This window comes from Trachymyrmex cornetzi, unplaced genomic scaffold (assembly GCF_001594075.2).
Source record: "Trachymyrmex cornetzi isolate Tcor2-1 unplaced genomic scaffold, Tcor1.1 scaffold47, whole genome shotgun sequence".
NCBI lineage: Eukaryota > Metazoa > Arthropoda > Insecta > Hymenoptera > Formicidae > Trachymyrmex > Trachymyrmex cornetzi.
The window spans coordinates 2,778,844-2,801,280 of NW_017299509.1; the positions used below are offsets into that span (position 1 = coordinate 2,778,844).

Consider the following 22,437-nt stretch of genomic DNA (forward strand, 5'->3'; position numbering starts at 1 on the left):
AACGAGTCACTATGGCGATCCACACACGTGTTTACACGTTCCTGTTCCCACGTCTTAAAACGGAGCTCTGCAATCGTACAGCATCTCAGCCTCATTATGCGGCTTATCTTACATCGACGGAGACAGACTCTGCTTCCGCAGCTGAAAGTCCTGGCTAAGTTGGAGAATCAAGGATCGATACGAACTGCATATACATACACCTCTTGATCACGGTGAGCGGTGCAGTCAATTTCGCTCAAGCGGCCGTCGCGTCGGCTGAAATACCCAAGTAAAAGAGGATTATTAAGGGTATCACCAAGACTCGTCAGCGTAAATCCATTACCTAACCTTCCAGAGCTGATGTCAAAATCTATATCACAGTTATCTGATGTTGGATTTAATTTATGTTGTAATTATATGGCACTAATTGTGTTCAAGGAAACAAAATGATGTAACTTGTTTAAAAAAGAGAATTATGAATATATTTTAAAACAAGAATAATCCTTTGCAAATGTAATATAAAGATTAAATTGATGATTGAATTGATGATTGACATTTTTCACAAAGAGAGAGAATTATAATTAAGAGCTTCAAAAGAACCATAATGATAATAACGATTAATGATAATACACAGTTTTAATTGTATAAACCAGAGATCTAATTTCTAAACATTTAGAATTAACCGACTATCTATTATCTCGAGCTATCCTCGTAATAAGTTCTCAATAAGTAAGTGACATTGAGAGGCAACGATGCGTGGGCACGCACTGATTATTACTCGACCGCGATTAGATCGGCGTCACACGATCATCCGTCTCAAGTAGAACCATTTCCAAGGTAGGCCAGACGATATAGTCGTCGCCGGCCACCGCTTTGCGAGCGAAGGCAAAAGTGAAGACGCCGAAGACGGCGCCCCGCGTAGATGTTTCAGCCTCTGCCGCGCCGCGCCGGGTGGGAAAGTGCTGTCGAACGAGGTTGTTTCAGCCCGCTTTGAAGAGCCTTGCGAGTCCTGTTTCGCGATCTTCCAAGAACACCTCGCGCGAGGTGCGCCACGCCTCGTGCACTATTGCCGCGCTGCACTATTGCGAATTGCGGTATGACGTGACTTTTTGTACGAGTTTCGTGCGCAAGGACGACTCTGCTTCCGACTTCTTTGCGCGATTGTCGCTTAAAAATTGAGTAAATTATATAGACAAAAATCGTTATCTTCACTTAAAATTTTTTGACAAGAGCAAAAAACTTGTATAATTTTTCTCATTCAAGCTATCAATAAGATTTCTTTTTTTTTTTTAATTCAGAGAAATTTTCTCATTGGTTTCGATAACGAAATTTGCATAACGTGGCATGAGAAATATAATTGCTATTTATTAAAATAGAATGCACATAACTGCACTATTAGATATCAAAGGAACAATAGAAACCTAATCCCTTGAGTTAAATAACATTTTGTTATTTTTAACTTCCATGTGTGTATTAAAATGTAAATCAATCCATTTCTGTGGTTAATTGCTTAGTTTCAAAGTAAACGTCCGTATACGCTTAAACGAATTAATTAAGTTAATTTAACATAACGTAAATTTTACATTTTCTTAAATTTAATACATTTAAATTGTTTGAGTTAAATTAATGGTATATTAAGTATAAATGGCGACCTAGAAAATGATAAAAAATATATCAAACTAGGTATAATTTGTTAATATTATGAATTTAACAGTGTGGTTTTGCAGAAAGGATTTTAACAAAATGTCTGTCATTTTTATTTTTTATGCCTGATGAATATACAACTGCATGCATATACAACAGGGATTAGGGGATTTAACTTCTTTTAGATTTTTTTTCTTTCAACCGGTGGAGAATTGACTTATTTTGCGATTAGATCCACTTTTCTCTTTAAGGTTTATAATTATAATATTTTAGCACATTTTTAAAAATATTTAATTCGTAATTGAAAAGTTAAGGAATCTAGGAATTTTTTTCAATCTAATTTTTAAATATTTTTAGATTTAGACAGTTGCTCTTTCATATCCCGATTATTTACCTAATTAGAATAATTGCTAGACGATAATCACGCCAGCAATCGCGTCTTCTCAGCTCTTCGAATGTCGGACACAGTTAATACGAGAGGAGCGACGAGAGGAGTTTTAATGTCTCGCTAGCTTTCGAATCGCTTGTCAGCGGAAAAAAAGGATCATAAAACGATAATAATTGCGCGTGCGAACACGGGCGCGTAACTTCTCCCAGTTTATTACAAATGCATACACGCAACATTACTAATTAATGTATCGCGGCTAAGATCCGCGTCGATGCAATATTTTAGAAAATTTTCGCAGGTACGTAAATTTTGCTTCTATAGGTTATAATAGAAAATATATTACATATATGCTCAAAAGTGAGAACAAATTTGCGAAAAGAGCTCACGGTAATTAATGCTTTTAATCAGGACTCATCGGATTACGTTATGTTAAATGTACATATTATAATATGAATATCACACGTGCGTATGTAATTAATACGTAATGTGGAAATTTCAGACCGCTAGTGGGATTGCACTTGTAAGTTTCAATAATTTTATGTTATTACGCCAATAATATTTAAAAGCTTTGTATAATTTTAATACATTTACGCAAAAAGGGGATTTGCAGCATGTGTAGCGACAACTGATATATCTTACGAAATTTTATCGTCGCAACGGTAAATGACTTATATTGCGAAGAATTGCGTCGATACTTCACATTCTCACTGGAATTTAATGACACACGAAGAAAAATATTTTCGCTATTACAGCAAAAAATCGTCGTTGTTATTGCACACTTAATCAGTGAAAACGATCGGACTCTGCACAATTAAATGTTATGGATATCATATTCGATATTATTTATTTTAATTTTCAAATAAACACTACCGTGCATAAATCCGAGAACGTTTGCTTTTCTTACGAAAAGTGATATAAAGTTATCTTGGTGAAAAAGAAACGTAGAGATGCATTTTAAAGGAGAAAGATAAAGCTTTAAATCTATTTTTTAATTTCGTCTGTACGATATTTTATTTATTATAATAAAATTGAAAATGGATACTTTTTCACTGCTTTTCCTTCATTTCAAAGCATTTGATAAAACATCATCAAACAAAAATTAACAAAGAAGTATTTTAAAATGAACTTTTAGTAAACTTTATGTATTTCTTTAAAAAAATTAATGCAATATATGATGATGCGAATAATGTGTTTAGTCCCTGCAACGTGCTACGCGCTGAATTACAATATTATTGAACTTCTTGTTTTTATCCCTTTGAAAAATATTGTTTAACTTTGAAAGAATTTGCAGAAAAGACTATATAAATTTGTCGAAATTTTAAAACCCTAAAATATCTTCCAAAATAATGAAAAACAGTCAATTTTGTCTATGATATTTTTTATGAAATTTCTTTCAATGACGAAATATGTTAGCGGAACTCGATGAAAAGGCATAAATAAATGATAATTTTGAAGATGTTTAGACTTTGAAAAAATGCTTTATATAACTTAAAATTTCGCAAAAAAAAAAGATCGTAAGAAAAGACAAAAATCCATTTTTTATACTTAATTAAAAATACTTTATTTATTTGCCTGCTATTGAGATCCAGTGACATTTTCGTCTTTGATAATATTTTATCAAGCTGTTGCGCTTTAAAATAAAAGAAAAATATTTAAAAAATATTAATTTACAATTAGGTAATGTAAAAACAAAGTGTCATAGAGACAAAACTAAAAGACAGATTTGAAGTTCTGCCTTTCCTCTTTTAAATGCATTCTGAAAAATTTTCTATGAGAGTTTTCTTCACCAAGGGGAAAGAATTTTTCGTGAGCTGCGAAAATATTGCAGGAGTTCTCGAGCTTATGAATGGTAGTGTATACTATAAACTTCTACCTGTATCTTTTTTCTAATTAAAACTAAATTATGTTAAACAAGGAATATCCTAGGATTGTACATGTGAATACACAACTAAAATTAACTATTTTCGTCGAGTTCTCTTTATAGTAAGTGCCAAAATTTACGATGATTTTATTATGCCAACGAGTTTAACGAAAGAAGAATAATGTATATATCATAATTTAATTATTTTCATATTAAACTTAATAGCTGTGTGCATACTGCACATTATTATCGGTAATTTTAATTGGTTCCAGGAAACATTTACTGCAGATCATCGAGCACTACCACGCTCGACGTTAATTAATTTCGAAAGTAATATTACCGACCGTTTATTAACGCTTGCACAGAGTCGTACAGTGTTAATTATTAAGCGAGAATCACATCTAGCTTGCCTGATGTAGCAGCGTTGCAGCAACGCGGAGATTGAACGTGCAATTTGACGGACATCGTCAATGCATGTATTATTGGTTATACATATATGTATATATCAGAGCACGGTACGATCAGATAGAGCGGTCATAGACGCGTTTTGCACTCGCAATCCCGTTTAACGATCAATAAAAAGATCAATGGACATGGTTTAGAAGGCTAATAATAATTAAAATGTTACTCTGTCACATAAATAATTTACATTTACAGTTCCAAATAATTTGGCGAACGTTTACAAATGTCTCTTTATCTGTCTATATCTAAAAATGACAGAAAACGAAGTTGAACAGTTTATCGCCGAATATATGACATTTTAACATTCAGTTGAAAATTAAAACTAAGTCTCCAATAATTATAGTTTGGAATGATAGAGTGTCTTTATAAAAAGGCAATGAGCTTAGCACGCTGACAGTGCAACTAAATCTTTACTTTCACAATTTGCAATACAAAAATTCTCCAAACGTTTTGATTTTCACAGAACCATCCTCAGTAGATAAAAACTTACAATAACGTAATTGATATGCTGTTCTATGAATTTTCAAACTCTTCTTCAGTTGAAAGGTTGCAAACGTCTTATTCCAAATATCGGTTATTTACTCCGAATGGTAATCTTTGATTATTGGATAAAATGGATGTAAGACAGTTTCTTAATATGGATTTAATGACTGTGTGTGACATATTTATTAGGGAGTTGACAGTTCAACAGAAACATTGAGACCAAAAACACATTTAGTTGATTTTCGTGTTTGCTGATCTACTTTACTGATTGTGTGCAAATAGAATTTTATAATAGTATTTTTATCTTATAAATTTGCTTATACATAATATAAGATTAATAGCAAAGAAGAGTTTACCCGTTATAATATTCCTTCTTTTGCAATGAAAAAGTTTATAATTAAGATATTACTTACAATTAATATTTTCATTACTTTATACTAAAGGAACAATTTTGCTGAAATTGACAAAAAAATTTAACTAGATACACACATACAAAAAGCAATATATTGGATCAAAATTACTATGTAGGAAATACGAGCATGATGAGTAGTGCAACAAAAAATTTTGACAATTGAGCAATCAGCTTGAGCGTCCTACATAAATATTATTTTATTAGTTTAACAAAATTATTTTCAGATCTGTATTTAACTAAATTTTTAGAGAGAGAGAGAGATACTTGAGTTATTTTTTCCGTATAAAGGAGCACGGCAATATCTCGTACCATGTCTTAGCGCCGAGACGCTACCGTGTCTCCAGATAACTGTATGTATAATTGCAGACAGACTTGCTTCGCACATGCACCCTGCTGAAGAATAGGATTTACTTTCGCGTAGGAATCTTCCATTGTGGAAGTCGCAAGGTCGTTTCAGTTGTTTTCTTTATGAATAAAATGATAGCCGTCCATCGGAATGGTAAACAAAGTGACAATTTACCAAGAGACAGATAGACAGCTAGTCAGATATGGCATTTGTACATGTTAGAGGTAATTTATTGAACATAGAATGCACGATCTCTTATCTCAATCAAGTTTTATTATAAATGGCATTTAAATATGCGAGAGCTGATCTGGACAAGTAATTAGGAACGTTCGGTAATCGTTATATGAATTGTAAGACCATGGATTATGCAGGAAATTTAATATACGGGATTCAGCAGCTATCTCATTTCCATTAAATTAATTAAAGTTAGCTTCGTTTATTATCAGTGTTATTTGCATATAATACGCAAATCCAGGGAATTTTTATCGATAGGCGCAACAACTTGAATGTCATCGCTATTTTTGAATGTCGTCGCTATTTTTTGTCAAGCGCGACAAATTTCTTATGCACTTCTAATGTGTTGCTATGTTTGCTTGATCTCATATTCTCGTTGCATTCGCGAGAGATGGCATTTTTTCTAAGCGTTGCTGTGTTGTTTTGATCAAAGTGACATGCTTGGCTGCTTCAGACACGATACGTTTGTTTCTGACGGCGGAATGGCGTTTCAACGTAGTTACTCGCGTCATGGAAAAACCTATTACGTTTCTTTAAAGGCGGAATCGTATTTAAAGTACTTTGCGTATACGATTTGACGCTAAGCCGCGATCTGAGTTTGCATTAATCGAGCGAGAAACTAAATTAAAACTTTAAAGCCCCGCACGTTCTATATCGAAAAACTGTAAAAACGGATGACAGATTGCCAGCGTTTGTTTAGACAAATACAATGACCTGTTTCGAAGAATAAGCTTTATCTAGAGACATAAATTTAAATAGTGACTGCTAATTAGAATTAATACTATTTCCTGCAGTTGTAAACTTGTTTTACTATTGATGCTCTTTCTAATTATTTTATTATGAATTTCTCAATTATTCAACAAAAAAGTACAGCGATACAGTATGTTTATATTATATCAATTTGTCATTTAATAGATTCTTCTGATCATATCTGAGAATTTTTTTATCGTTTGTGCGACGTTGGGAGAAAAAACGATTCGAATAACTATACTACTATGTGAAAAAAAGATCCTTCAATAGCCATACATTCTTAGTTGTATGCCAAAAGATTTGAATTGTGACTGCTAATTAGAATTAATGTTACTTTCTTTCCAACTTTTCGCTACTGATACTCTTTCTAATTATTTTGTTGCGAATATTTTAAAATTACGTCAAAATTGTTACGCTATAATAATTTAATAAAAGAGAATAGTGATGCAGTATGTTTACATCATATCAATATACCATAATTTAATTAATCCTCCTGATCTCCTAAAAATATTTTTGATCGTCTGCGCGATGTTAGAATAAGAAACGATTCACAAATAACTATATAATTTACACGTGTAAAAAAGATCCTCTGATAAATAGGTATACATTTTTTATTTTACGCTAAAAGACAGTATCGTTACATATTTTACAAAACAGCATAGCTGTTCGAAAAATGTATGCACAGATGTAGTATAATACTTTATCGGTCGCTCAGGACTTTTAGAGCGAGTAAGTATCTCGAAGCATTTCGTGTCTCCTGCAAAATGTAAGTCCCTTGAAGGACTTTGCGAAATAGGAAAAACTCTTCAATTTTTATATATACAATTTTTTAAATATATTTTTGTATTTGTATATATATATATATAATGTAACTAATATTAAATCCATAGGGCCGTACATGTAAGACCAACCAATAGGAAATAAATGCCTTTAACGGTCTAGCTTTTTAATCTAGAGTTTCGAATAGACTAGATATTTAATTGGCGACCTGCAGCACTGTACGGAAAGCCTGCATTCAAAATTCTCCATATTATGATATTTATGAAGACCATTGAGATATTTTAAGCGGTTTTGTGATTCCTCCGATTACTATCTCAAAGCGGATTTAAATAATACCGGTACTATTATGTGAGCATTTACAAAGTAGCGTATATCAGTCTATGGACAAAATCCTCGAATGTAATATAATCTCACTACAGGGAAAAATAAAAAGTGTTTTAAATACCAAAACGTTTCTCTATTAACGTTTGTGTGTACGTGTATAGTAAATAATAAACTAAATTTGGCTTAAATTTAATACGCTTTTTGAGTGTAATTGTATAACTTAAATTATTTTAGTTATAATGTAATCTTCTTACAGATTCTCCCAAATTCAACAACCAAAAATTCAAAAAATACACCGAATGAGAGTCAGCGTGGTAATTAATACGCAATCTTAAATCTTCAATTCAGAAAATAGAATCTTTATTCCAAAAAATATAATAGTACGTTTCAGTTCACTTTAGAACCATCTTCAGCAATACAAATTCAAAAAATCAAAATATCAATCCCTTCATGTCCAAGAAAAAATCACCATCAGATTAACAGATTTGATGTTGTAATCTATTTCAACGTTTCGAATAGATTACAACATTAATTCTGTTTCAAAGTGAACTGAAACGCACTATTATATTTTTTGGAATAAAGATTCTATTTTCTGGATTGAAGATTTAAGATTGCTTATTAATTACCATGCTGACTCTCATTTGTTCTGTTTTTTGAACTTTTGGTTATTTTAGTTGTATTAATGACATAGACATATATTAACAATAAATAGCGGCAGTGGCGATATTTATAGAAAAGATTAGAAATAACTCCAAGTGCGGGTATAATTTGATATTACAGTATAAAAGTTACACGTATTATCGAGTTTTACTGACAATAACTACAAATTTCTTCGCGGTAAACTACTAGGCTCTGTTTGAGAGGTTGGTTAATTTAATTACTTGGTGCCCCGGGCACCAAGTCTATTTGAACGCGTGTGGTTCTTTGGTACGTTCATTTTCAATTTACGGAAACCTATATGCATGTCCAACTGCATCTGCACGTGTAGAGATTACATACGTGTGTAAAAATACCCACGCGGTGCATACCGTGTTATCCTAGCAACAGGATACTATCCAATTGTATAATATTAATTGTGTAATATTGATTTTGCACGCAATTTTATTCGCTAGGCACATCCTGAAAATCTCCGAGTAAGACATTGATATTTTTAAATTCGCATGTACAGAATGACGAATGTAGGTACATATCGACGTATATTTATCAAATTGTACATTTTTCAAACAAGTATATTATACTTTAATTGTTTACGTGATTGTTTACATAAATGTTTATTATTACTTGTTGCAATATTCGTTAATTAGTATTGCTAATAAATGAAATTAAATATATTGCGTAAATTGATATTGAATTTTATCAGTGTATTTGTTGTTTTGCATATAATTCTCTTTTTTTGTTAAAGAAATATTTAAACTTTGCGCTATTAAATTCATAATACCAAAATACTTATATTCAATTTCAGTTAGTTTTTATTATTTCTGTAGGTCTTCATATTGTTTCTATTTAATATATCGTGAATTTAAATGAAACGATAAAGTTAAACAGTTTAACTAATGAAATGTGAGTCAAACTATTTAATTTGGGCTCAAATTTGGTTTATTATTTGTTATGTTTAAATGTGACTCTTTAATGCTTAACAGTTAGAATTAAATTATTATAACCGCATTAGATTTATGTGAAGCAGAGAGAGAGAGGGGGGAGGGGGGAGAGCGAGAAAGAGAGAGCTTAAATTCTATAATATATACAAACTAATGTTACATCTAATTCAACACACTTGACGTAACCTTCTTTCTTTCGACATCAACCTTATTCCATGTCATTACATTTATCTCGTAAGATCCAAAAACTTGAAGATTATTAAAATAATTAAAATAGCGAAATCGTGAATATAAATACTGCTCTACACATTAAACTTTTATGAATTTATTAACTAATATATATATTCTACGAATAATGTACAAAGTTCTATACATTTATTTTCATACGTATTATGAATATTTATAAGAATATATTTATAAGAAGTTTATATTTTCTAAAGTTCTATTTGTTATGAAATATTAATTTAATTACTATATATATTTCCCTTTTCTTTCCCTTTCTTTAAAAATGTTTGTCATTTGTTTCTCGGAAAGGAATGACGCAGCAACGTTCTAGATACCGTAAATATACCGCGATTGATGCAAGGATTGCCTCAACCGGATACGATCGGTTCATGCCAATAGAAAAAAACCTTCGATTAAGATCAATCAGAATCTTCCGGGTCGGAGTATTCCCATACCGCGTTAAGTTGTTGTCGCAATTCTTGGCACAAGGTTGCCTGTCTACGTGGGACTCAGCTCGTTAACATTGAATTCCATAGCGTAATCGATATTTCGATTCGCCAAAGAATTGGAGAGGGTAGTGACCTGCGGCAATATCTGCAAAGATGTGGGTGAAGATGCCGACTTCGATATTACGGTGATTGATGAAGTAGTCTCGGTCTAATCGAGACTACTCGCCCCACGCGTCGTCGCATGCATTGCACATTCCAAGATCATCTGATGGCGAGATGCATTATTAAAATTAATCAAGTGCCATTACATCGAAGCATATTTACATCGATGCTCACCGTCGACTAATAATGCAATATGACGGTTTTGTTCCCGCTATCGCCATCGGCAGGGAAGCGCCGCCGCGCCGTTTTACCTCCCGGAGGCGCGGTATCATCGTGTCACATTAATCAGCTGCTCGTGACACTGTGGGTACCACACTATACCAGGTTAAAAATGAAGAGGCGATACCTGCAGGCGGGATAGCAATACGTGCTACACTGCCCGCCGTGAACGCCGTCAATGCGTGAACGTGTGTGCTAATCCATTCGGACATCATTCGTCATCGTTTCCTCGCTCGCACTCGCGCGCGCGCGCGACCGAAATATCTCGTTTCTCATCTCTCCTCGTACACGCAACGGCACCTTCCGCCAGCCACTTACTTTCCCTCCGACTTTATACTACGCGACGTCGCCGTCGCCGGCCGTTGCGGGCGTAGTATAAATTATAAAGACGTCTGTGCCGTAGTATTATAGACGTAGATGACTCGCTGATACTCGAATACAAATGGTCCCCCGTCCCCTATAGTTTCCGAATATCAACGTAGACAGGGAAAAGACAGTGGAAAAAACAAAACTTTCTCTCAATAAGGTCATTTGTAACTCTGGCGCAAATTTCGCAAATCGAATCTCAGCGTCAGCTTCGCTGTTCCTCTTGTGTTTAAAACCTCTCTCCATGAGATTACGAAAGTTTCGAATAAAACCAATAAAACTAGCAGAAACGGATGAAAAGTTAATAATACATGCAGTTAACAAGGCAGTATACAATTTTATTACATACATATAGATGGAAAATTAAACAGTTAAATTTAACACGCACTTACCTGTCCTAAAAGCTTCACTCAAATTTTTATTTTTATTTATCACAAGATGAATATGGTTAGAAAGACTAGACTAATATTATGCAAAAAATACCAACACAAAAAACGTAACGCTCATACAATTTGTATAAACAATCATGTTCCTTCATTAAAATTAATACATTTATAATATGCTAAATTAACACATTTTATTTATTTATCTTAGAATATGCGTTTTAAAAAATATTATTTAATTTTGTGTGTTATTTGTTTATTTATTCATAAATTGTATTATTAGAGTGTCAACTTATAGTGAGTAAAACTTATGGCGAATTCAGCACATTTTCGCATTGTTCGTTTTAGAAAAAAACAAGTTTGGAAAAGTGTAAAAAAATTGCTCATACATAATTATGCAATTTGGCATAGCATCAAAGTGACATCTGCACTCGCATCATGTCAGAGTAACTAGTCAACAGTGCACATGCACTGACTCTGCTCTAGTGACTAGTTGCTCTGACATGATGCGAGTGCAGATGTCACTTTGATGCTATGCCAAATTGCATAATTATGTATGAGCAATTTTTTTACACTTTTCCAAACTTGTTTTTTTCTAAAACGAACAATGCGAAAATTATCCCTTTAATTATTATTCATGTTTTCACTTTACTATTATTATTTCTATTACACTAAAAAGTAATTTTACAAAGGAAAAAAGGATGTATGGACATATTTCATATATAATTATACATGTTTATGAATATTTATGCATGTTTATGTATGTTTATACATATTTATACGTATTCATGCATGACAAATTTTTTACCGTGCAGTTTCTCTCAATAAGCTACAAAAAAATAATCGCTCTGCAAAAGGGGCTAATTATGCGGTAATACGTTTTGAAAGAGAAACGCTCAGTAGAATATATATGTAAGTATAAAAAATTTGCGTTTCATCCTTAAATAAACCGCGTAGGGAAATAAAATCGTCGAAATCAAAGAGCGGATTAAATTCGCAAGCTAGTCGGTTCTCAGCGAGAACGCGTGGTGGAGAATACTTCACCATTCAGCATAATAATATTGACAGAAGTGAAAAAGTATAAAGAGTGATCACGCGATTAAAGCTCGCGGAATAAGAGAATTGCGGATTACATCATATACCGTAGCGATGCGTTGCAGGAACGAATTATTAACGCCGCGGCTACCAGGGAAAAGCGGGCAATCAGAATGCTATATGATATATATCAAAGCAGGTAAAGATGTATTCAGACGTATTCATGCTGGGCATCTAGCAAGTCCAGCTCGCCACGAACCGAACAGAGCGATATTTCAGCGTGCTTTCGCCTCTCGCAGTCCGTAATACAGGAGCTAGGGACGCGCGGCTAAGCCTTCACTGCCGCGATAATTAACATATTCGCATGTTCCTTAAGCGTGACGAGGGCACGACTGCCGAGCCACCGTCAGTTTCGTGAAGAGATATTAGCATCACAAAGAAGAGAAACAGTTTCTCCAGCCGTAGAAGACGTTGTCTATACCTACCTACCGGCCCGGCCGAACGTTATACGACGGATGCGTTTCACGCCTGCGCGTGTATGTATACGTCTGAGTGAGTGAGTGAGTGAGTGAGTGAGTGAGTGAGTGAGTGAGTGAGTGAGTGAGTGAGTGAGTGAGTGAGTGAGTGAGTGCGTGCGTGCGTGCGTGCGTGCGTGCGTGCGTGCGTGCGTGCGTGCGTGCGGGCTCGCTCACTCGCGTGCATTCCGCGCCTCCTGATATCGCTACATCCAAGAAATGCTAGCCATGTTTTTCTACTTTTCGAAATATCCTCCGACTTCCGCCGTATTTATGCCGTTTCTCCCCTCCTCCCTCCACCTCTCTCTCTCTCTTTGTCCTTCCTTTCTCTCCTAGTTTAATTTCTTATGTACTTTTCGTATGATTTTCTTCTGAATTTGATTAAAAAGGTGAAGCGATAACTCATCCCTTGATAGAGTTTTTCTGCTATTTTCTTCCTTTGCGCATAGTGTTAAGATACGATTCGACAATTATCGATCGATTATTTGCTTCAATTATGATATAATTGTAAAAAATCGTTGCATTTTTTAGTTGTTTGCAAAAAAGAATGGAAACAAGAAACATACTGCAAAAGAATATTATTTTATTTCTTTGTAATCAGTTGTTATACCAAAATTGTATTTTAAATTAATATTACATAATTTTAACTATTCAAAGTATCTAACAATTAAACTTATTTTCTGGAAAACTTAATCTTCTTTATTGCTGTAGTATGAGCGATATGGTTACCATTAAAAAATATATAAATTTATTTATTGTTATTGTTATATGTTGTCATTATATCATGTTACAGATATTTCATGAAACATTTGCTCTGATGCTGCATTAGTTTGTCATATTTTTTACTCTGCATTGTTTTCAGATATATACATTTTTGTTAATTAATAAAATAATAAAAAAAAGAATACCTAAAAATATTGCTTATTCTATTTTCGTAATATCTGTCGCCTTTTTTAATCGTAATGATTAAATCATGAAACATAATGACTAAATAAAGAGAATACTTTAATAAATGTAAACAGTCCATTTGAATTAAAAGACACGCGTGCGTTATGTATTGTCCATTCCTTTGTTATGTACATGCATGAAATTTATAATAATTCAGAACAGGTTTACTTAAAATCGAGTTTTGTGTTTTCTCTACATCTAAAGAAATGATCAAAGTAAACGTTGAAAAGTTCAACTAGATAACTGTAGATTAATTAATTGAATATATATGTATATCATATTTATTTGTGAATTATTTATTCAGTGTTAAAACGATAATATAACTATTATAATTCAATAGTAAGTATGGTGATGTAAATTTTACTTCTTGCCTTCTCGTTCACTTTCTGGAATAACGCTATACCTCACACATACGAATAACATGTTGAAAAAGATATTTTAGTTAAACAATTGCACAAAACGGCATAATCATTTATGATTTCTTTTGCGGATTGTGCAATGTTTCACTTTCATATTTCTATACGCAGAAATCTAATAACTATAATTATGATTGATACTATAGATTAACTCTCATGATAATCACAATCATATCCGGATATCAATTTTATTCTAACGATAATCTTAATTGCTTTTTTTATCAGTTTGCTTATGCGCTATCAAATTACATGCAAAACCTTCGTATACTTCTGCATCATTAGTTTTCCTATACGAGAAGATTGAAGATCGCAATCTTACTGAGAAAATTTTTATATCCAACACGAATTTGCACTTTCCTTATCTATCTTCTTCACGATCGATTACAATCAAATTCTTATCTTCTCATTTTCCACGTACTAAAAATGCGTGTATGATGAATGAGGACTTTTTATTTTTCATAATACTTATAAATCATATAAGTGACTCGTAGATACATAATCGAAATTTCTTTAAATGCGAGCTCAATAATTTTCATTGCTCTACTGTGTAAATAAATTATTACTTAATTAGTGTTATAACAGTACAATAATAAATTATATAATTGTTATTATAAAGACCAGTTGTATCAATTTTAATTGTGTTTATAGTTAGTCATTAACTTAATTGATAATAACATCAATATAGAAAATAAAACATATTCTTTAATAGAAAAATAATATAAACAAATTTCTTATCTTGTTCATATAAGCTTTCCTTTGTTTCGCAGAGATTGTGGCAAAATAACGAAGCGGTGGAAGTGATTGGACCAGTGCGAGTAGTTCATCAATACATCAATATGCCGGAACAATCTGCAGAATTTTATAACGAGACTACAAAAAAGGTTGAGGAGGTAAATTATTGTTGTCGTCTATAATTCTTAGAGCAAGTTCTTGATAAAGGAAAGATTTATTCGAGTTTTTTTTCACAGGTGCGCGGGTGCGTACCTGCGATGGGTTATAGCTTTGCAGCTGGTACAACTGACGGGCCTGGCTCGTTCGCTTTTGAGCAAGGAACAACGACGTCGAATCCCCTTTGGAATGCCGTACGAAACTTTTTGGCCGCCCCCACGGAAAACGACATTCGTTGTCAGAGCCCGAAACCTATTTTATTAGCCACCGGACGGGTAAGTCTACCTTTCTACCAAGTGCACTTTATGATCCCAAATCTACTGTAATGTTCAGTTAATATAAGAAGACAAAAAGATTTATCCACAAAATTTTGTATTTATTACATTACTGACAATATATATATAAAAAAAAAAAGCAGACTTTGGAGTGTTAATTATATTTGTTGTCATTTTGATTTTGTTGTGGCTAAACTTTTTTATCATCTTGTATTGTTATTAGAATAAATATGTGATTAATAGGGTATATTGTGCGATAGACATAGATTTTAGATACTGCGAAGAAACACCGGCAATAGGATTGAATGTAAATTACCGCGTTTAGATAAGTAATGAATCGTAATTTATATGGAGAGAAAACGGAAGTGTCAGTACTGCGTGATACGCAGCATGGCGAATAATTGGATACTTTGAAATCGTTACGTCGACGTCGGTGTCGAGCATTGAAATGTTCGACGATGACTAATGATTTCAGATAAAACTCCCTTATCAATGGCAGCCGAAAATTGTCTCGACGCAAGTCGCCATAATCGGAAACGTCGTCATCGCTGGCGTGCCCGGAGAATTCACGACAATGTCCGGAAGAAGATTGCGAGAGTCTATCAGGAAAGTTATGAGCGATGCATCCGACGACGAAACGTCCGTAATAGTCGCAGGGCTCTGTAATACTTACAGCGATTACATAACCACACCTGAGGAGTATCAAGTAAACTGTTCATTGTTGTTACTAAGTATAGGCAATTCGCTCGAGGATCGGAGCCATTTTGAGGAAATGGCTTCCAAGCGGAAACTGTCGGATTAGTTGTCGCGATTTATAATACGTATAATATTTATACGAGAATAGTTTGAAAAGTTCTTGGCCTGACACAGAAATGACGCCACAAATACCAAACTGCTTTAATTTTAGACAACTTTGATCCTTCATAGGATCTACTACTGTTGTGTAAGATTTCTGACAGAAATAGCGTTCATTATAGTCTCTTTGTTTTGTTCGTGTAAAGTAAGCAATCAACTTTTGGTTCCATCATAACAATACATCCGCTCACATTTCTTCAATTGCATATTTCATTAAATCACGTGAAATCTGGTGAAAGACAGTGCTTGCGGAACTATTGCAATGGAATTTTGCGACTGCAATATTGAAGAAATGTGAGCGGGTGCATTGTCAGGATGGAACCAAAAGTTGCAGGTTTTACTTTACATATGCATGAACAAAACGAAGAAATTAATGTACGCATCTGTCTCAAAATTCTAACAGTAGCCCTGTAAAGGACCAAACTTGTCTAAAATTATAGCAGTTTGATATTTGTGGTGTCATTTCTGTGTCAGACCGAGAACTAATTTTCAAACTACCCTTCTATTGTAACATGCCGCTATATCAAAATTTCTCAGTCTCGTAAATGTATGTCATTTTCTGACAAGTTTTTTGATAAGTGGTACGAGATAAATGGTACGTAAAATCATCGATCGATTCTCTTTGAATTCGGATTTATCTTTTCTTGAAACGCATCCCGATGCATAATAGTCGCTGAAATATTAACTTTTAGATACAAAGATATGAAGGCGCATCAACAATTTACGGTCCGCATACACTTACAATATACTTGAAGCAATACCAGGAGTTAGTAAAAGCGGCTATCCAAGTAAGTAAATAATATATACACAATATAAAGTATTTTGTACTTGTGTAAAACCGGTCTTTGTTAAAATTTTTGAATATCCAAGTGTTAATTTAATATAATATGATTGGATCATATTTGAATAGTTTATTTTAAATTAATAGTCAACATTTTTAAATGTAAAGATAACACAATTTGTGAGGAAGTAATTAAATAAAAATAATATATTTTAAAATATAAATTTTTTTAATATAAACGAATAAAATGTATGGATAAAATGTTAATTTAACACGTCATGAAGGTTAATAGAGCATGAAAAAATATATGCTTCCACAATTTGCTTTTAAATTGTAGCAATAAAAAGTTACATTTTTTGTATTAATTTTTACATAGAGGAAAGTTGCCGATACTGACGTAGGTCTCAGAAAAAGACTTTTCTTTATTTCTTGGAAATTAAATTGCACTTTAAAATGTACATGATTTCTTTAAATGATTAAAAAGTAAGAACCCATAAATCATTTTTGTGACTTGTTTTTATAAAATTGTTTATATAAAATCAACAAAAATTTAATTCTGCAGTTGCGAAAATGATATTCTTACAGTTTCTTACAGCTTATAAATTGCGTACTTTAAATTATAATGAGCACATTATTGATAATATTAGATCGTTTTATATATTTGTAATTTTTTAAATCTACTTTAGTACTTTTTTTTATTTTTATTATAATACGATTTTAAACATAAAGTCGAAATGTAACGTAAACCGGCATACTTGTCTATAAGATAAACTTAGCTATATCTTTATATAGTGCGTTATTATGTTATTGCGATATTGTGTCAAATATCAATGCTAAAGGTATTCCTATGTATTTACGGGAAAATCTTTCCCCTCCTCCTTCCAAAAATTGTCGCGTTACATGTTTGTATTTTGCAAAATAGCATATAAAAAAATATATACATATAAAGAAGGATACAATTTTTTTGTGACCGTTCGGAGTTTGTTTTATTTCTACATTTTCTTATGTATTCTTCTTCATGGAAATCGAAAGTTATCACAATAATGAAGCTACACACTCAGAGAAAAAAGTTGGTATATACATTGAATAAAATCTTTACAAAGAATAAAATTGCAATCCCTACAAAGAATAAAATCCTTATTTATATCGTTACGAAATAGCTGCCAGTTGTGTTTCAATCTTTTAAAGTAATAATAGTTTAAATTTATTTACAGAGTTGTATCAAAATACTGAATTAGTTTTTAAATTATTAAGGCGCATAACTCATAGAGATTTTATAATGATGTGAATAAACATCTTATTCTTTAATTCAATGTATCAATTTTTCAGTATAGTTCCATTATTATAATTCTCATTTCTCGGTTTCCATGAAAAAAAAAATACATAGGAAAATACAGAAATAATCCCCCAAATAGTCGTAAAAAAGTGAAAGTTGAACTCTCCTTAACAAAAAACATTTTATATCGAAATGAAAAAAATCTAGAAATTTTTGTATCTACATGTACCTATAAGTATTTTCTATAGATGATTCTTGTGAAAGAGAATGAGAATAGGAATATATGGCATTGTGTGCTATGTCAGATTTGAGGTCCATTTTGTCAGACACTTATTTTTACTTATCTTATGAAAAAGTTAATTATTGCAAAATTGTAAACAATACTATAAAAACTACTATTATCTGATAAGAGACATCATATAGTTTGTGTACGTATTTATGTTTCTAAAGCGTTATTTTTTCAGTTTTTGTTTAAGAAATAATGCCCAAAAACAAAATGGTTTAACGGAATTGGCGATTTCCTCGAATATTTCTATTATTCTTCTTGTGTTACATTCACACAAAAAATTGAATGGACTGTTTGAGATGCGAAATCTGTTAAATTTAACATAAATTTTTCAACTATGTACGTAATCATAAAATATACAAATTCAAAATTAAGAAGATCTTTCTCCTCTAACAAGATGCAATCGGTCCCATAGTGAAAATACTTCTCCACTTAGTAATCAATTATTATTTTCACAGAAATCACGCATCATTTATCTTTTACGTCATCGCAAAATTAATCGCCGATACCTAACTATCAAGGTTGGGTAGTAACTCGTTAATTAATTAATGACTAGTCTCAGTAATAACTGATAAGTCGCAATAATAACTGAGTGAAGTAATAAAATTAAAAAATTAATAACTCTTAACTTAACTTAAATTTGAAGTTTTACATATTTAAATAATGTGTAATATAGAATATTCTTTTATAATTTAATACCTACCTAATAATCACTATCGTTATTTATACTTTTTGTGAAATTCTTGTTATTTGAATTTTTAACTAATATTGGTTAATTTATTATATTTAAAGAAACAAAAAAAATACATTTTCATTTGAAATACGTAAAAAAAACTAATTTTTGGTATTTTATATGAACATTTTATAAATGAAATATTAAATTTATTTGATATGATAGTCCATATGATAATTGTTTTTTGTAACCTAATTTAAAAAAAAATTACGTTTCAATGTTTAATATAAGTTGTGTATTAAAATTTTTAATTTAACTATTAATTTAATATTGACTCCACTTTTAATTAAGTTATAAGTTTTTTGCTCGTCCAATTTTTAATGTAATTAAATTAATTTTATAGACTATTAACTAAAATTTAATTTAGTTAACAGGAAATATTAACTTACCCGTCCCTGCTAACCATACATAGAATTTATATTAAGAACGCAATGAACATTATGTTTTGCTGTTATTGCAGAATAAACCTGTTTCACCAGGACCACCCGCTCCGGAGTTGCTGCAAAGTAACTTGATCATCCTTGTACCTCCTGTGCTGTACGACACTCCGCGATGGGGACGCAACTTCGGAGATGTTATCCAACAGCCGCAAAAAATCGCGTCACCCGGTGACACAATTATAGTGATCTTTGTAAGTTGTAACTCCATTGATACCTCCATCTATAATTTATGATACTTATGTTACTCCGAGAAGGAGTTTTAAGATTTTTCCTTGTGTGAAATCGCCATCCGTTTTCAAATAATAAAGCCATCGATGAAGCCGTAAACTGAATCAAGTCTGTATCAACGTCAAACAGGAAGATTATGCGAAATGACATGTAATTGAATTTGGATTGCATACCGTCGGGGAGGAGCGCGCACGGTCGATAGCTTTTGTAAAACATGTATAATTCTATTTTGCATATAACAGTGCTTGCTTCGCGAGTCATTAAACGATGGATACGCTATGAAATGGACCGATTACTATGCGACCCATGTTGTCCCGTGCACATAGACTGTCTGTAAACACCGCAATAATGAACATTTAATGTGGCATAACACATTGCGAATCGAACGGATTAATGCCGTTATAGCCAAGGCCGCCCGCTACAATAACAGGAAATTTTGCGAATTCGCAGCCCATGTATATAATATAAACTAAATCGTGGAAATAAATTGCGATACACGATTAATTTTACTAAATAAATTTCGCGTACTCGTATTTTTATTTATTATGTATGTCACCAATTTTATTGTCAGAAAAATTAACAGTGTTGCGCATTGTTAAATTGTGCTATACTGAAAAAGAAGAAGAAGAAGAACACAGTGTCATTCGTTTATCATAATTTTCATAAATAATCCTGTAATAGTATTTTTGAAGCTATGCGTTCTGCGGGTTATCTCCGTGTCTAGATCCCAGTATCAGGTTGCTCCTCGCCCTGATGAAGTGATCTGCAATGTTCACGAAACGTTGGCATTCTGATAATAGGTCTAAGCACGGAGATAAACCACGGATAAACCGCGAAACGCAAAGCTTCTTTAATTCCGTATAATGGAAATTTCCGCGTAACGGAAATAGAATTGTTGTTAACATGATATTACAAGCTTGACGTAAGACGTCATGGTGAAAATTTCAACAAAAGAATGCTTTACACGGCTATTTCGTGTTCGCTTATCCGTTCGCTATTCTTCCCTCTATTCGTCTTTTATTTGGAAGCTACAATGGCTTGTACAAGGTCCCTATATAAGGCCACACCTTTTTATCTCGTGAACTAACAGAGATACACCTAATAAATGTAATATCAAATTAAACGGTTCTAACTAAATTCTATTGTATGTAATCTGATCAGATGATCTGATCGATTTGAGGGTCAGAAATTGGTCACACCGCCGCGCAGGGTTTTCAAAACTGGAAAGGTATATAGTAGTCCCGCAAAGGTTTAAATCGAAACAATTTGTATAATTTGTATTTAAAATAAATTTATATTAATTTTGTTATATTGTACATCGTTGTATTCGTTAGAACGGACGCTACAACTTTTACTATATCAAAATATTTATTTTATCTTGCAAAAATATTATCTCTCAGTTCTGTACACTGTTGGAAAAAATGTGTCAAATTAATATAAAAAAATCGCGCGATCCGTGTCTTAAACGGTCCATTCAAATTTTTTTAGTTAATTTAACACAAGATGAATATGTTAGAAGGTTACACAAATATTATAAGAGAAAGAATTAATACAAAAAAAAAGAAGATAATATTAACACAATTTGTAAACAAACCGTGGAGGCATTTTTTTCAGTAAAATTAACTTTTATGATATGTTAAATTAATCTACATTTTATTCATTCATCTTTGATATGTTAAATATCAATTTAACACAAAATCTTTAAATAACATAATCACATTGTGTTAAAGTAACACCTGAATAAGTTAAAAAAATTCAACACAAACTGTTAGAAGAACATAAAGGGACCGTTTTCCAATACAAATACACAATTTTTTTTATTGTGCAACGTAGATAATTTTTCTCAAGGGTCACTATGCTTTCAATAGAGTTTAGTTAGAAATTGTTTAATTTGATATTATATTTATTAAATCCATCTCAGTTAGTTACCGAGATAAAAAAAGGTGCAGGCAGACTTATACGCGGGGACATCCTATGTAGATGATATGAGTGGATAATGTAAATCGTTACATGTTAAATAATTTCAATCCTATATAATAAATGATTTCAACCATAAATTAACCTAGAATTACGTATATTGCTAAATATAATTATTTGGTTAATTATCGACAATTATGACATAATAATTACTATAAAAGGCGTGGATTATTAATCAAGTTATTGGTTATATATTTTATACAAATATCACTCATTGATATTGTATGTATATATATATGTGTGGGTGTGACGAATTAATTAATTTTGCGCAATTTGCGAATATACGGTATATATCGCTCTCTTATTTTAAAATTGACACAACTCAAAAACATGCTTTTCGAGTTAATAACCTAAATAAACGTTACCCTCAATTATCAAAAGTGCATAAAATTTGTCGAAACTTTATAAGTAAAAAAGAAAAGGTTTATAGTAAAATAGTCATAGCTTTTTTAAAATGTGCGGTCTTTTAACTCTTTTAAGTGTTGTGAAACAAAAGGCATTTGATGTTGAACATATATTCATTAATATTAAATGTTAAAAATATATTCTTTTTGCCGATATTATTTGATTAATGAATAATTTTCTGTCACAAATTGAAAAATAGTTTTACATCTTTTTCGGGAATCTTTTGACTTGTGTCACTTTTGATGTAAGAGAACACTTAAGATGTTAAAAACTGTATATATACTAAAATAGATGTATAGTATATATATATATAT

General features: G+C 32.2%; 1 protein-coding gene across 4 annotated transcripts in view; it reads left to right on the forward strand.

Moving 5' to 3' along the window:
• CDase (neutral ceramidase) overlaps positions 1-22,437 on the forward strand; it is a 62,850-nt gene that overhangs the window by 38,158 nt on the left and 2,255 nt on the right. For all 4 annotated transcript variants that reach the window (XM_018513616.1, XM_018513615.1, XM_018513614.1 and 1 more), the window contains exons 8-12: positions 14,747-14,869; positions 14,948-15,142; positions 15,618-15,848; positions 16,690-16,785; positions 19,534-19,704. In XM_018513616.1, the coding sequence (XP_018369118.1) occupies positions 14,747-14,869; positions 14,948-15,142; positions 15,618-15,848; positions 16,690-16,785; positions 19,534-19,704 (816 nt within the window). The remainder of the gene's footprint in view (positions 1-14,746; positions 14,870-14,947; positions 15,143-15,617; positions 15,849-16,689; positions 16,786-19,533; positions 19,705-22,437) is intronic.